Source organism: Dryas octopetala, chromosome 7 (genome assembly GCF_963921425.1).
Source record: "Dryas octopetala chromosome 7, drDryOcto1.1, whole genome shotgun sequence".
In the NCBI taxonomy this organism is placed as follows: Eukaryota; Viridiplantae; Streptophyta; class Magnoliopsida; order Rosales; family Rosaceae; genus Dryas; species Dryas octopetala.
In genome coordinates, this window is record NC_141372.1 from 11,970,268 (window position 1) to 11,988,057 (window position 17,790).

The 17,790-nt window shown below is 34.6% G+C and overlaps 1 protein-coding gene across 4 annotated transcripts; it reads left to right on the top strand.

The window, feature by feature from the left end:
- The first annotated feature begins 2,300 nt into the window (after positions 1-2,300).
- EMB140 (EMBRYO DEFECTIVE 140) lies at positions 2,301-14,907 on the top strand. 4 transcript variants are annotated; one of them, XM_086250963.1, is made up of 16 exons: positions 2,301-2,634; positions 2,758-2,891; positions 3,078-3,135; positions 3,722-3,937; positions 4,095-4,373; positions 4,660-4,794; positions 4,888-5,013; positions 5,965-6,009; positions 6,110-6,211; positions 8,973-9,115; positions 9,227-9,350; positions 10,329-10,403; positions 11,344-11,703; positions 11,791-11,883; positions 12,522-12,651; positions 14,410-14,907. In XM_086250963.1, the coding sequence occupies exons 1-16, from the start codon at positions 2,398-2,400 to the stop codon at positions 14,673-14,675; spliced, it is 2,523 nt and encodes an 840-aa protein (XP_086107089.1). In that variant the 5' UTR covers positions 2,301-2,397; the 3' UTR covers positions 14,676-14,907. The 4 variants fall into 4 exon arrangements, with proteins under 4 accessions (XP_086107089.1, XP_086107091.1, XP_086107090.1 ...); XM_086250965.1 differs by having other exon boundaries at positions 14,434-14,907; XM_086250964.1 differs by having other exon boundaries at positions 4,098-4,373.
- The last annotated feature ends 2,883 nt before the right edge of the window (positions 14,908-17,790 follow it).

The following is a 17,790-nucleotide window of genomic DNA, read 5'->3' on the forward strand; positions in this document are numbered from 1 at the left end:
GCTTGGTAAATCTCCCAAACTAAGCTCTTGGAGACTGCTTTAACCTATACAAAGCCTTCCTAAACTTACACACTATTCATGTATTAGAAAACTCTAGTATGCCTAGAAGAGGATCCATATACACTTATTTAGTGAGATCACCATGCAGACTAGCATTTTTGAAATCAAATTGGAGTACTGGCTAATCTTTGTTAGTTGCTAATGAGAAAAGTACTCTAACAGTATTAAGCTTGGAAATCGGAGCAAATCTTTCATGATAGTCTATACCGTATAACTAAGTATATCATTTTTGCACCCAATTGAGCTTTGAACCTTTCTATAGATCTATTTGATTTATGCTTTACTACAAATACTCATTTACACTCCACGGTCTTCTTCATTTTTGGCAAGGAAACAAGTTCCCAAGTAGAATTCTTTTTCAGTGCTTCCATTTCCTTTGTCATAGCTTTGATCCATTTAGAATATGTTAAAGCATCTTGTAATTTACTAGGAATAGACACATAGGATCATTGATGTTCATAATATGCATATGACTTAAAAAATTTGTGGGATGACACATGTTATTGATAGAATACTTAACTTTAGCTTTAGAACCAGGTTCATATGTGATAGGGGCTGACTATGGGTAGAGCGAGGTGGAAGCTAATACTTAGATGGTTTAGGTTCAGATTTAGGTTCAAGTTCAAGATTAGATGAATTAACTAAATCATGAATATTAGAATTTAGGTAATACCTATAATGAATCATCTAGTGAAAATTGGATTAGTGGATCTATTGAAGGAGGAAAAAGTGTACTATCATGGACTTGATATTCATCTGAATCATGAGCAAGTAGATCTTCTAGGGTCGAGCGCTTAGTAGATGCAACCAAGCGCTTGCCCTCCATTATGTTCACTGGCTCGTCTTCGTCTGTATCTCGGTAAATTTTTTTTCCATCAATTTCGTCATCTAAGCCGTAAAAAATGTTGACATGTCATGAGTATTTTGGACTTTTCAACCAATTCATAAAGGTTTATAAGGGAGCATAAAATGATTTACTAGGAGACATAGAATATTTGTAAATGGTAAAGTGAAACAAATAAACATTTGAGTGATAAAATAACAGTGCGTTTGGATAGAGAAATTTAACTGAGTATTTCATTAAAAGTCAGAATTTGAGAAATGAAAATCTCCAATTCCTTTGTTTGGCCTCATTAACATAGAAATCTTAGAATTTTACGCGGAAAAAATTATAGAATTTGAGAGTCATAAATTCTGACTTTAAATTCCACCTAAATAGGTGTCATTTTCAAATTCCAAGACATTTAAGATTTTAAGAAAAAAGACCCACCCACCACAACCAGCACCATCCCCATTACCACCATCCGGACTTGGATCCTCTGTCAATTTTCTTCTTACCAGACTATACCTGACTTTTGATCTTAGCCCTCAAATAATCATTTGTGACTTAAATCTTGCCAAATCTACAAACTTTTTTTTCCCACAAATAAATTAAGAAATTAAAAGAATAGAAAAACAAAAATCATAAAGCCCATTGCCCACCCATCTCCACCCACGCCACCTCTTTCCCCTCCTTCCAGCCACCCTCGTCACCTCGTCACCTTTCTTTTTTTCTCTCTCTAAACTCTCTCTCACTTCCCTCTAGATTGACAGATTGTGATTGGAATATGTTGGGCTAATCTTTGTTTGGTATACCATTGGCACCCCCATAAATCTGATCCGTGTTTGGAACCTGATTTCCAAGTTTATTCTAAGAAGATGCAATTAATGGAGATGCCTTTTTTGTCTTTGGTTGCTGGGCTCGTGGAATTGGAGAAAGCAATTAATCTTGTAAAGGAACTTTAATCTGCAGAGAAGATATGAGAAGTTATAAAGAGAAGAGAAAAGAGAAAGGAAGAGAGAGAAATGAAGGGGAGGAGGTGACGGGTGTGGTCGGAGACTCGGAGGGAGGGGAAGCTGGTGGCGTGGGTGGGCAGTTGGTGGGGCAAGATTAATTAAAATTGTAATCATGTCATTTACAAAATTCTACATACATATATTCAAACAATAGAAAATACAATTGATAGAAATTTAAATGACGGAGATTTAAATTCCATCGTTTATAAATTTATGTGAAAATTAAAATTACTTCATCCAAACATACTGTAAAAATCAATTAAAACTATAGACGGTAAAAATCCAAATAAGTTTTTTTTAGTTAGTTGGTAACTTGGTAAGCAATTTTAGGGATGTAAATTACAATTTTACCATTTTTTTTATAGACAATTTTACCGTTATTTCCCGGCATTGAGAGAGAAAATAATTATGCCGTTTATGATAAAAACTCCAGGAAGGCTATCCCGCCATCCCCACAAGAAGCAGACAATTTGGTCTCAGTGAAATATCCATACATCATAGATGGAAATTGAAGAAGAAACCCTAGACCCTGAGTCAAAGATCGTTACCTCCGAAGAAGCCAACAATGGAGACCAACCTATGCAGGACCTCGCTGACCAAAACCCTAACTCTTCTGACTCTGACTCCGACTCCGACTCTGGCTCTGAGGACGGGGACCAAGCCCAGCAAAACCTGCAACTCCAAACTCTACAAGCCGAGCTCCTCGCCAATCCTTTCAATTACGATGCTCATGTTCAAGTAACACTTGCGAATCCTCTCTCTCTTTGTTTTTTGCTATCCACTGTTATTTATACCATTATTGCCATCTATTTGGTTGCCGAGAAAAAAACCTCAATTTTTGAATTGTTATTGTTACTATAGTACATAAAGATTCTTAGGAAAATGGCTGACATTGAAAAGCTGAGGCGAGCAAGGGAAGCTATGAGTGAGCTGTTTCCGTTATCCCCTTCTATGTGGCAGGATTGGGCTAAGGACGAAGCTTCTCTTTCCACTGGGTATGCTCTTCTCGTTATCAACACAATTCTATTAGCTTTAATGCTGTTCATGTTTAGAAAAAAAAAAATAAAAAAAACAATGAGAAGCAGAAAAGGGAAAGTAGTGTCTCTTTTGCTTGCTTTTTTTATTTTTTTGTATATATTTTTTATTTATTTAGGATCACTTTTATTTTCTCCAATATGCAGATCTGAGGTTTTTTCTGCAGTTGAAAAGCTTTATGAGCGAGGAGTCTTTGATTATCTGGTTGGTTCTGCTTCTTTATTCCAGAAAATATGCAATTTAAGTTATGTTTATGTTATTTAATGGACAGTTTATGGTGAAAATGAGACAAAAAAAAGCCTTAACTATGAAATGAAATTGGATGCCATCAATTATTTCAGCATAAATACCACACTAGGAATGTTGCTATTTTTCTTTAACATAACTCATCTTAATTTTTCTGAAAAAAGCTTACATATCAAAACTGACGTGGTTCAGTTCCAAGTGATCGAGGTTTTTTTTTTTTGCCCCCACTCTTTAGTTGAATGAACTTAAGTTGTTATGTTCTTCTGGTTGTGAGAACATAATTACCTCCACTCTTGTAGCAAAGGCATCACACTTCAATTCTATAAATTGATTCATTGAGTGAGGTAGAATCAACATCGGGTGTTTTTAAGGTTTAAGGTACAAGATAAATTGTTTCATGTGGATTTTTGGTGCTGTATGCATGTTTTCCAATATATGGAAGATTGAACCATCAGATTACTGATCTCATGTTTTTCTGTTGTTAATGATTAAAGAATTGCTTTATTGGAATCTTGACACTTAACTACATTACCTTCAAATGCAGTCCATCTCTCTTTGGCATGACTACTTAGATTTTGTTCGAGAGAAGGAGCCCTCAGTAAGGGACTGTTCACCTGCTGGTATTTTGAAGGCAAGAGATTTATTTGAACGTGCTCTTACTGCAGCCGGTTTGCATGTTTCTGAAGGCTATAAACTATGGGAAGCCTACAGGGAATTTGAGCAAGCTATATTTCATACTATTGACGAGACTGATAAACAGGTTTGTAGGTCATACTTAGTTCTTGTTCTATTATTTATTATTGAATTGTTGTTATGAATTTCTGTTGGAGAATTCTATGCCATTGACAAGAAAAGAGTTGCTTTTACATGTTTAAATAATTTTGGAGATCTACATTCAAGAAACGCTTCTTGCATAGCAGGCAAGAGAAAAGCAAATTCAGCGCATCCGTATGATATTCCATCGTCAGTTGTCAGTTCCCCATCTTAATATGAAGTCAACACTTTCGGCTTACAAGGCTTGGGAGGTGGAACAAGGAAACTTTCTTGATGCTGGCTCCAGTGATCTGGATGGGATTCCATCCCATATTGCCTCAGCATACCAAAAGGCGTTGGAAATGTATAATGCTCGTGTTCGTTTTGAAGAACAAATTTGTGGGCAGGATATGCTTGACTCAGAAAGGCTTCAAAATTTCATGGTATGTATCATTTAAAACCATTGCTTCCTAGAATCTGGGAACAAAGCAATATTCATGTTAGAAACTGCATTCTATTTTTCCTTTTTATTGTCCATTTTACCTTTTGAATTTTGATATTTTTGTACACTTGTCTTGTTTGAACTTACTGCTGGTCTTTTCTTCCCTCTCTTTTCTTCCTTTTGTATAGGGTTGTCATTGTGATCCTCCATTTACGTTTCTTTACTTATCTCATGCGTAACATGTCACTATTTCAGTTTCTGGAAAGAATAATTTTTCTGTTATGCAGAACTACTTGAAATTTGAGCAGTCTTCTGGGGATCCAGCCCGGGTTCAAGTGTTGTATGAACGTTCTATTACTGACTTTCCTATATCTAGTTATCTCTGGCTTGATTATACTCGCTATCTGGACAAAAAATTGAAGGTTTTTTCCTTTTTATTTCTCATTAAATCTTTTCTGTTTTGAGGGCTACCATTTCCTCTCCAAGTAATTTCTTCTTTTATTTTTCCTCTTCAGGTTGGCAGTATTATAAGAAATGTTTATTCCAGGGCCATAAAGAATTGCCCCTGTGTTGGAGAACTTTGGGTCCGATATTTGCTTGCCTTGGAGCGTGGTCATGCTTCTGAGGAAGAGATTGCCGCTGTATGTGTTAAATGTCATTCTTTTTTGACGGGGCATTCCTTTAATGGACTTCTGTTTGATTATTTTAATTTAGTTTTAATAACTATTGTTGGAAAACTGGTTTTTAATTTGGTTGTTAAGCTGCTTCAGACACAAATACATCATTCACATGCAAAGTTGTGTTTGTCTCTTAAAATCATACGCCATGTATTTAGCTGCTAGTTTTATTAAAGACTGTCCCAAGCAAGGAAAAGAACTGTGTCAACTGCTTGTTTGCTGTAACTAGGTAAACTGACTAGGCCAAATTGAATCTTATATATGTCAACATGCGTTTGTCCTGAACGAAATCTTTATTATGTATTTTTGTTCCTTTTGGTTGGGCTTTGTAGCGTTCTCTACCAGCCGTTTTCATATCTCTAAGATTCTAGATATAGAATATTTTTAGGTTCAACCAAATGAAAAGATTTGAATCTTGGAAAAGTTTGTGTGATGGGATTGTCCTCAAAGCTTTAGAAAGGTATTCTTAATGTTGCCTTTATGTTAATTGCCTTTTCTATCCAAAATTTCCCTGATTTTGATATATCTGTAGTTTCTTGCAGTCACTTCGTTTTAGTAAAGAAAGGCAACGGTTTCAATTTTGGGCTCATTACAGTGAGGGATGAACAACAGTCTTGTCTATTGACACATTCCACTATAAAAGGATTAGTGAATCAAATAGTAGAGTAAATAGTTCACTGTAAAGGCAATGCTAATTACAGAATTTACTTCTCATCACATTTATTCTCAACCAATGTGTTTGCCTTTGAGGACTCAGCCTGCACTATGACTCCAGTGGATTCCTTTACCAAACCAAAAATAAAAAATGAAAAACCAATAGCAATTATGTTTTATGAATTGTAGTGTCCAAAGTACCTTCTGATTCCCTTGTGAAATGTGGAGTTCTCCACCTTCTAAATTATTGCTCATTTTCAGGTCTTTGAGAAGTCCCTGCAATGCACTTTTTCAACCCTTGGTGAGGTACAAATAAATAAAAATTTGATTTGTCTGTCTGCTCTTTGCAACTAAACATGCTCCATATGTGTTGAATACCTTTGTTCATTGGACCTCTATGTTTCAGTACCAGGATTTGTTCCTTACTCGCATAGATGGCTTAAGACGAAGAATCTCATGCTCTGTTGGAGACGTCTTGGATTATTCATTAATAAAGGAAACCTTTCAGGTTTGTTATTTTCTTTTGCTTATGTAAACAGATATATTTTTTCTTCAGCATTAAGAACTTAAGATTATAATTCGACCAAAAAAGCTTTACGATTATAAGGGAAATGAGTTAGGAGGTAAAATTTCCATGATTACTAATTTGCAAATAGGCATGTATCTCTTGGTCTTTTGAACTTGGTGGGGGTGGGGTCAGGGTTGAAGTACAGGTGTAACCGTTTAATTTGAAAATTCGTATTCGAAAAAGGAAAAAAAAAAGGTTAGGTGTTGTATATTTGTACAAATACATGTGTAATCACATTTGAATCAAGCAAAGTCAAAAAAGTTCTAAACTTAAAAAGATGATCATTTGAACTTGATATATTTCTTTTAGGATGGATTGTTGTGTGTACTTATCTTAATAATAAATTTTAAGACAATTCATGCTTTTGAACTCGAGCCTCTTGTTACAATGTAGACTTTATTCGTTTATTTTAGGCCAAAGTACATGTTTGGTCTCCGTTCTTTCAATTTTGTTAATTTCAGTCCTGTACTTTCATTACGTTTGCAATTAGGTCCAAACTGTTAACTTTGTTTATTTTTTAGACGAAAATATGACGTGAAAGTGCATATGAATGAATATTTTAGACATTTCATAATTAATACGGTCTAAAAAGAACAATTTAAAAAGTTAAATAAAATATAATAAAAAAAAAGATAATTAAGAAAGAAAAAAAAACAAAAACTTAAATAATTAAGAAAGAACAAAGACATGTGTCCAAATGTGATTGGGCAACTTCACTCGGTTAAATGAGTTTCACACATAGGTTATCTAAAATGTCCAAAATATCCCTGCTATGTCATATTTCCGCCAACAATTTAATCCTAATTAACGATTTGAACCCAATTGCAAACGTAAAGAAAGTACGGGACTAAAATTTCCAAAATTGAAAGAACGGGACCAAAGTGAAATTTTCGTTAAAGTACAGGGACCAAAAGTGCACTTTGGCCTTTATTTTATCAACATGAGGCATATGTTTTGTTTAAATATTTAAACCCTTGTGTATAGGTGTGGCACATATATACATATATATGTATATATATTAATTTACAAAACTTGATTATTTTGGTTTTATTTTTCATTTTCCATCAAATTGATGGAGATCCTTTGTTTCTAATTTTATGTTTTTGGTGGGAATTTTTCAATATAGCTCTACTTCTATCCTTGTTTTCCCACCGCATTATCTATGGGTGAGCGGTCACATTGGTTGTGTCTGTCATGTTGGATGACAAAGGCATTCACTATTTGCGAAGCTTTAATATTCTTCACTTAAAATATATGTGGAAAAATGAACTTTAGATTAAGTAGTGCATCTTGATAGTGGACGCTTTGGCTCTGCATTTCTTGTCCTTGTAACTGCCAAGGGGAAGATCTATAAATGATATTTTTTTTCTTGAAAGGATTTACAAGTATCAAATGGTTTATATTTTTCTTTTATTGATGAGGAGACTGGTGAATCCATGTTAAGTTGCCTCTCTGTGGTAAATTTGAAGGGAACTGTGATTGTAAAGGAAAAAAGTTTGTTCATGGTATTGTAACTCCTCTCCTATGTGATAATAAAATCAGAGATTCAAAGTGGTGCTTGTTTAACAATTTTGGCACTTGGGAATGGATGTGGGGTTCCTTTCCTATGTTTGGTTAGTGCAAATTGGTTTGGGTTTACCTTTCCCATGCGTATCCAAAACCCACAAGTGAGGTTTTGCATTCCCAAAAGAATCCCAAAGGAAGAGGTGGATTTCTCATTCCATTCCCTAGTTTTAATTTTATAATAAATCATAATCACAACTATACCCATATAATTATTCTTCCCAAAAATAAATTCCGTTGGTGTCCTGATAAACATATTTTCATTCCCATCATTTCCAAACATTGGATTAGGAATGATGGAATCCATGGACTTCTTAAAACCTCATTCTAAGGAATGGGTATGGGACTCCTAGAATCTGATTCTGCGAAACAAACCCTACCCAAGAGTAAATGATAGATGAGTCAATTCTACATAATTAGCAAAAAGGTTAGGGTTCCTTGGGTTTCATAAATAGAAACTAACCAACTCTGATTAAAAAAAAAAAAAGGGCTAACAGCTTTTATCATATGCATGTGTTCAGGACCAACCAAAAGCCTACTATATCATCCTGGAAGGTTGCACTTCAAATATTTGAAGTCGTCCACTTGAAACTTGACACATTATTAGTATTGTGAGCTCAAATAGGTTGAATATACCTAGGAAATATTTAGCCAGAAAAAGGACAACTGATTTTGTCATGGAATTGAATGCCACAAAAGAAAACAACTCCATTATCAATAATTAGATTCAGTACAAGAACAAGATCTTGTAATGATCTAATTATTGATACTTTAAATTTTTTTCTGGCATTTAGATTCCATGACAAAATCACTTGTTGTCCCGTTTTCTGGCTACAAATATTTCCTGGGTATATTCAATCTATATGTGTTCATAAAGCTGATAATGTGTCAAGATTCAAGTGGATGACTTTAATGATTTAAAACGCACTTCTGGTCATTTATTGCTATGTGGCCTTCAGGTGTTCTTAAGGTGTGGATTAACTACCATTGCCTTCCCAGGATGATATAGTAGGCTTTTGGTTTGGTTCAGAACAATACAACCTTTATGCTGTTATGATTCTTCTATGGCTTTTTGCATTTTACAGAAAGAAAGTATTGTTTGTACATATGTGTAAATTCTAATAATTTATTCTTCCAGAGTGCATCAGATTACCTATCACCACAGCTAAAGAACACAGACGATCTGCTACGTTTGCATGCTTATTGGGCCCGTCTGGAGCTAAATATAGGAAAGGATTTAGTTGCAGCTCGTGGAGTTTGGGAGAGTTTCCTTAAGATCTGGTTCGGCCATTCTGGATTTTGTATATTTTGGATTGTTATGTTGGCATGCTTATTGTTGTCGTTATTGCTTTTGTTATTGTGTTATACTTAATTATCTGTTTGTTCTGTTAGTGGTTCAATGCTTGAAGCCTGGCAAGGTTATATAACAATGGAAATTGAATTGGGCCATGTGAATGAAGCTCGGTCCATATATAGGAGATGTTACACTAAAAGATTTCCCGGGACTGGTTCAGAGGTAAGATCTTTTTCTTTCTTCTTCTCTGAAAATAACCTTTTGCATGACTTCTTTTACTCAGATTAATAGTTTTAGGGTTCTAATTTGTGGTGCCTTGTAGCTGTTTTGACTTTTGAGCACACTAAACTCTATCCCTTTTCCATAAATCCTGTTTGAATATGGAGAAGATAATTCAAATAGAAGATTTTGGTTGTTTCATTGCGTACAATGAGATTGGATTAGATGGGTATTAGTTTCCAGATTTGTTCAACCTATGGTTTATCAAAATGTAAACAATCTCCCCCTTGTGAAAGAAAGGAAAGTTCTAGTGATTCTTTGCTCACGTTTGATGCGTAAGTTGACTTGGAGTTTGTCCAAGACAACTTCGGTGTGATGCTGAAGGCTACTGTGATTCCAGAGCTGTTATAATCTCTCTTGTAGCAATTCCAATAAACCTTTTGGAGTGAAGCCAAAGTCCGGACCTCTCCTCTTTGTTTCCCTTACTTTTGTCTTACATCAATCAAATTTAGATTATACATTAATTTCCAAAATTTAGTTAAATATAAAGTAGTGAAGGGATAAGATTTTTGTTTGTATGGATAGAAAAAAAAATGGAGAAAAAATCTTTAGTTGAGGACATTTTTGGAACTTGTCACAGATCTTTTTTTCTTTTCAAATTTCTCCACTCAAGGATATAAAAATAAAGTGGGTAAGGAGAGAAAACGAAGCTCCAAAATTCTCTTTTATTCTTTCTATTTCTATCACAATGACTCATAATTTACAAGTAGTTCCATTACAAAATCTAAATACCTTGGTTTGTTGCTTATTAGCTTATGATAAAAAAGGTACTGTTCTTTTAAGGTTCTATTTGACTTTTAAGGTTCTATTAGCTGTTGATGTCAATTTGTTATTTAGAATTATATAGAGATTTGTTCACTGTCTACATAATACATTTGGATTAGATGATGCCTTCCCTCCCTAAAAAACAGAATAATTCAGGACATTTGCTACTCTTGGTTACGCTTTGAGAGGGAGTTCGGTTCGTTGGATGATTTTGACCATGCAGTACAAAAGGTACATATTTTCTCTTTTGCACTTTCAAATGAATGTTTATGTACCTATTAAAAAAAATGAATGTTTATGCTGAATTTCAGTAGCATCTTTTTTTCTTTTGTTTTTTAAAGGTATAATAGTTATGATGCATTTCACTGGAAAATTGGATATCAATTGTAAATGAATTCATGTTACAATATGTGGATGTGAAGGTAATTTTTTACTCCATGTTTCCTGTATTTCTGGGTTAGAGAACAGTTATCAATAGAATAAAGTCAGAAAGTTTGCCAAAAGAAAACTGTACTATGAAAGCCATGCTGAGGGTTGTGGTTCATAAGGTTTGTGTGCTGTTGTCAGCTTAGGCAACATTTGTGAATATATATCACCTAATGATTGACAAACTATTGATTATAGTAAAATGATGGAATGGATGTTTTCTCTATCAACACCAGTTATACCATTACCAGGAATTGTAAGTGATTCCAATTATCCTCTTTGGCTCAATTTGAGGAGTATGGATATGCCATTGCCTTGATCATCTTAGATAATTCAATGTTCTTTTTTCAATCTATACTTTAAAGAAGTTGATGAACTATGGTACCTGCACAAAGCTTTTTTCTTCTGATGCAACCTTGTTGTATCAGCTTGTGTGTTCATGCCATAGCCCACAGAAAAAAAAAAGGGCTTATCATTCCCAACAGTTGAAAAGATAGTTGTTAACTGAATAGATATATTGCCTTGATCATCTTAGATAGTTCAATATTCTTTTTTCGATCTATACTTCAAAGAAGTTGATGAACTATGGTACCTGCACAAAGTTTTTTTCTTCTAATGCAACCTTGTTGTATCAGCTTGTGTGTTCATTCCATAGCCCACAGAAACTAAGGGCTTATCATTTCCAACAGTTGAAAAGATAGTTGTTAACTGAATAAATATACTTAACATCTGTTCCCTTTTTTAGGTTTCTCCTCGTCTGGAAGAGCTACAACTATTTAGGTTACAGCAAGAATCCAAATTGACTGAAGAGAGGGATAATTCTTTCAAGAAGAATGCTCGTGACAAGAGAAAGCAAGCTTCAGACATAACTGATGAACAGTATCCAGCAAAGAGGCACAAAGATGCAGCTCAAAAGCCAAAGAAAGTGCACGGGAAGGATTCTGAGGTGCAGCACACAGTTGAACACAATAACATGGAAAATATCAAATCCAAGGGTGACAAAGTAGATACAGAAAATGAACAACAGATGAAAGAGCCTGTTCCAGAGAAAACAAAAGTATATGCTGACCAGTGCACTGCTTTTATATCAAACCTTAACTTTAAGGCAAGTATACACCCCCGGCATCTCTTATTTCCTTCTTTTCAGTGCTCAGGCGTGATCTTAGAACACTGTTGGTAATAAATTTTGCAGGCAAATTATGAACATCTTCGTCAATTCTTCAGTGATGTTGGAGGAATTGTTGCTATTAGAATACTGCATGACAAGTTCACCGGAAAGTCAAGGGTCTCTCTCTCTCTCTCTCTCTCTCTTTTTTCAGTTGAATTATTTTTCCTTTCTCCTCTGTCCAGTGCTTTGGGTTGAAGATGTTGTATTGGATATTTTGTAATCTAGCACTTGTGGTATTGACATGAGTCTTAGACACATACACAAGGACTTAAAAGTTAAGGTGACACTAGGACACTAGCTTGGTTCACGTGTATATTGTTAGTTTGCTACTGTCGAAAAGGCATGGTGACCATCTTCTCTTTATTGTTAAGTGCAAACCTTTTTAGTTTTCAGTATCCTTTGATTTAGCTCATAAGAATAGTTGACATGGGGATAGTTAAGCAATCTGTCTACATGTCTTACATGGTGTGCTAGGATTGATTAATCTCAAGATTTTAAATGATTTGCAGGTGAGGAGGGGGGCTAAGGTTTGTAGATACACTGGCTTGGATGGGTTTATGGTTTAGAGTCATAAAAGTGTAAATTTCATTGTTCAAAAAACTTTAGCATTATTTAAATTAGTGGTCATAGAATTAACCATTACCTGATTATTGTGAAAAACAGACTCAAGTATATGTTCTTTATATGAAGAGCTTCAATTTATTTTTGGGGACAGGGTTCTGATTTTATATTTTCCTCTCAACTGACTTGTGAAGGGACTAGCATATGTGGATTTTGAAGATGATACACACCTCACTGCTGCTATAGAAAAAAATAGGCAAGAATTTATGGGGAAGAAGCTGAGCATTGCACGATCAAATCCAAAGCAAGGAAAAAAAGAACATGGTAGGCCAAATGGGTTTGTTTTGTATTCCTTTCTGTGCATGTTTATGCTTGTGTGTTTGTGTGCATACAACCATGCTGGTGTGGAGTCAAGGGATGGCATTTTGTGGGGATGGAGGCAAATTCAAATTCAAATTGGTGCATCTATTAAAATCACATCCAGAGTTCGAGTAGTCATCTGGAATATAGTACCTGTAACGTGTACATAATTTTATTATACATATTATTTTACCTTCTTAATTAGTATAGTAAATTAGTTATTCTTAAGATTTTGCTTGTTGTGAATTTAGCAGACTTTTGGGATCAATTCTCAAATCTAGTTGAGTTGCAGTGAATTATTATAAAATTTATACCAATATATGATTCTTTTCAGAATAAACTTGTAAGGGGTCCATATCTTAATCAATTTGATTTTACCTAATTGCAATTACAGCTATAATTGGATCATATTGAAACATAAATGAGGTTAGATTTGGAATTAATTCAGATCTTTTACCCAACCCGTTGTCACCCCTGTTTTAGTGTGCATGTGATTAGGAGTCTGCAGTATTGCATGGTTACCTGTGTGTCAATTTATTTGTGCCCTTAACATATTAATTATCTCCATTATAAACATTTTGCATATTATGTACTATATGGTAGTTAAAAACTTTTAAGAATGACTTGTTAAAAATGAAAAAACATATAGGAACAAACTACATATCGCTTTGGAATGGAATAATGATCTAGGCATTTTCATATCTGAATTCGTTGATTGATATGATCTGATCAATGACTTTTGTGGACCTACTCATGCTGTCCTAGATCACACTGTAGAAGCTTTTTGTAGATAGTCTAACTGTGTAAACAAATGAAATTGAATATGATTTTTTTTTTTTGTCTGAAAATTGAATCCGATATTAAGGAAGTCCACAATTTGGGGAAAAAATCAGCATCTTTTTTTGTCTTAAATAATTATAGTAGAGAATGATTTTGATGGGTATGATGTTCATGCTGCACATATGGGGTACACAATAGTTCATATCTTTGAAATCCTCAATCCAGGCTGAAGGGATTTTCAGGTCTATATCATACTACACAAAAAAAAAAAGGGTCTCCAGTATGATATTTGTAGAGTTAAGCTAATTTTCATTTTTGCATTGGGTTCAATAAGTTGCTTAGGAGTTGATTTTATCTATTATTTGTTTGCTCATTTACTTTTTTATTCTGATTAGAACCTTATTCAGAATGGAGTGTAGGCTTGCTGCTTTCTAAGTGGCTTTCAATTTTTTCTTTTTGTGGATAAGTAGTAAAACATTAATTAAAACTGAATGAAACCTCAATAAATGGGAAATATGCAAGAGAGCATCAAAAAACTGAAGTATTAAACTTAACTGAGTCAAAAGGCCCTCAGCTGAAGGAGAATAAGAAAGACTTTAAATGTATTGACTGTAAATTCAGTTTTATTGTTTTAATTTTCATATTATTTGAAAAGAAGTCCTATAAAAATGCTATTTGAAGTCAGAGTAGCTTATGTTTATGATAGAAAATGCAGTCTTCGAAACCTTTAAAAGACTTGTTCCTTATATTCTCTCTTGATTATGTATTTGAATATACACAAGTAGTCTTAAATGTTAGGCATGGTAGGTGCTTTAAAAATCTATTTGATTTTCAAAAATTTTGCTCTGATGAGAAATTTCTTGTGGTCATGATGTGTTGCCGTTACTAGTATTGCTTGTTATGTTCAAATATTTTTTCTCACTTATGAAGTCAAACTGACAGCGCATACTGGTCAAACTGGTGCAGCCAGGGGATCTGAGTCCAAAGAATCTGGTGAGGCCTCCAATCAACCTAGAGCACATCATGCACCACAGTCTACTCATAAGAGAGGAAGCGACAATGTGCAGCTTAAAGGGAAGAACACATTTGCAGTTCCTAGGAATATCCTTGCACTTGGTTGGAGTGCAAATAAACCAAAAACCGAGGAACAGAGTGATGAAAAACCAAAATCCAATGATGAGTTCAGAAATATGTTCCTGAAAGGTTAGAGCTTTGTTATTGGGTTCACTAATTTTACTACAATGTAATGGCAACTTTCTTTTCAAATGCTTTTTTGACACAAATATGGCAAAGGAATGCCTGTCTTCAGCATCAGGAAAATATCGAGCCAATCTTGGCCATGTATAGGAAATATATTGGGGTTAAGAGCCTTCCTTTTCTGGATGTAGGTATAAATTAATTGGATTTGGATCTGTTATAAGGTGCAGAATGCATATCATATGTCTAATTTTCCTAATACATGAATACATGAGATGATGGTTGCTGGTAATGCAGGCGATTTGTTATATTTCCCTTCTCTATTTGGCGATGATGTGTATGTGTGGCTTGATAGCTGGTTAATTCTTGATTATTGTTTCTCTATGTAGGCATGTGTGGCTTTCTGAAAAACATAATTTCAGAAACTATGCTAGGGAACCTAGTCTCTTAATTCAGGTCATTTCACTGTGCATTTGTTGGAGGTTAGGATGATATTTTCTTGTTTTATTTTTTAGCTTTTTTATTTGTGTTCCTTAGCTTGTACTTTAGATTCACAATGATGAGAACCTGTTATCAATATCTGAACTGGTATCTTATCTTCTGAGAATTTTGTTTGCCACTATCACAAATATGGTCTAGAATAATTCTGCTCGTATGTTGTCATGCAACTCTTGTTTGACGTTTCATTCGATAATTAAGGTTGATATGCTATTTAATGCATTACAGTGAAAATATAAAATGGATTATTTTAGCAAAATGGTGCCCCTGCTGAATGGTAAATTAGTGCTTTGAATGGAGTGAGCAACCTCGGATGAAATAGGTTATAAGTTTCCTGGCCAAAATAAAAAGATTATATTAAATTTGATGCTCACTATTGTTGTTGGCCTCTCTTTGTCCTCTTCGTCCTGGAGGGTTTAATTGGTGTTTTCCCCTTTGGCATTCTAAGCATACGAGTCAATAAGTAGCGTGACTCATCCAAGCTGGTTGAAAAATTGATGAGGTTATCAACAAGAAGAAATTGAAACATTGCTTTGTGATTAGAAATAATTGTGTTCCGTTGGGGTTAGTCCCAAGTTTGAAAAATGTGTTAGGACTAAGATGTTTTAAGGATTCAGTTCCTCCCAATGTAACAAAAGGAAAAGGAAAAAAAGGAATGTGGTGAGCACGTGGTTCTCATAATTGAATGAGGTTTGTGGAATAGGGTGATTAAGCTGAAAAAGCCTCTTTAAGTCCAACTCGTAGGACAAACGTATCCCAACATCCTAACCTCTTGGCTTAGGTGATTGTTTACCCATAAATTAAAGTATCCAATTCAAAAATATTTGACGATAGGTGGAAAGACCGAAGATCTTATATATCAGTATTCAAGGCTTCACTTTTTGGATGTGAGATTAATCTCTATTACGTCAGATCAACATGTGCGAACTCTCTTCTCATAATTAATAAAGTTGACGGTTAATTTACAATTATAAAAATAAATGTTCGATAATTTTTAATGAATTTTCCGGTAGAATTTCGTATGGCATATGAAGAGATTCGGCGGTGATTCACAAATTTAAACCTCACTATTAACTCGTTGATCCAACTAACAAAGAGTTGATACGAGGACATAGGAATTGGTACTATATAATTTGTTCACTTTCAATACTGATGGAACAACGAGTACCATGCATACATACAAGCCTTACAAGGGCATCAGGTGTTGCCGTGTGCTATGCAGTGAAGTACAGTGTGAGGCCTGTGGATGACATCAAATGGGTCAGACTCTTTCACCTTGAGTGGAAAAAACCATCGAATCAAAAACATGAAAAACTTGGTGAATGTTTGTAGATTTGACTTTAATTCATTACTACATGTTTTCTTACACGCCACTTCTATTTTTTTCTTTAATTTTTCTCATAGACGTTCCCCATGGCCATTACTTACACACCACCTACCTCATAATTAAGTCTTGCCCAAAAAAAAAACCTCATAATTAAGTCATACGCAATTAATAAAAAAAGAAAGAATAAATGACAGCACAGATATCATCCCATGCTCAATTGCTCATGGTGGTAATGCTGCTCTTTTTTATGATTGGTTGCAAACTTCGAAGTGATATTTGGCGCGTAATTTTTTGAATTATTATGTATGCAGCCATCATCATGATTCAGGAGGAGAGAGATAAAGAGGTTCTGCCTCTGCCTACAGCAAACTGCCATGGCTGACAAGGTACACATGGGGATATATCTATTTTATATGAATATTATTGGTTAACAAGGAAATCCGTGGGCTTGTAGTTGTGGCCCATTGGACCATATAGAGGACCATTATAAATATAGTCATTATGGTGTATGGCGTGTAGTATATATGATGAGAAGAGAAGCAATTATGGAATCGAAGTTGATGGACAATTCCATGCACATGCAGGAAGCAGAGCAGGCTAATTGGTGAAGTAACTCAATATTCCAAACTAAGATTTTGGCGATAGTAAAACTCTATATATATTTATTGTGTCTATCTTTCTCATCATATGTTAAATCACAAAATAATAATATAAATAGACACATTACTTATAATATATACATATTCGTATGGAAAAATAGTCTTTCCTGTTACTTAGTCAAGCTTCAGCAGAAGCCAAAAATTAAACTAAAAAATCATTAAGATCGATGTATGGGAGGGAATATATATGGTGATGATGGGAATGCAAGAGTGGGTCCCACCAATTAAACAAGTGCGCAAAGGTCTTTCAATAAAGCTAGCTAACGTACAGAGTGAAATTCAGAGTCCAGCGGAGAGACAAAAGCTTTGTTTTCTGCTCATGCGGGGCTTAAGTGCTTAACCATTTACCATGCGTACATCTCTCTCTCTCTCTCTCTCTCTCTCTCTCTCTCTCTCTCTCTCTCTCTCTCTCTCTCTCGGATCACGCAAATGAAAATATATCCTCTTAATTAGTTTACTTTCTTTTCTACAATACCAATCATCGTTCTATATCCAAGTATATTTTAACAAGCTAGTAACCAACCAAATGCCTTATTATTATTATTATATCCCATGATTTATTTGTACTGTAGCTTAGCAAAACTCTATGAATTATTTCAATTTGTTCATGCATGGCATAGGTATAACTATATATAACGTATA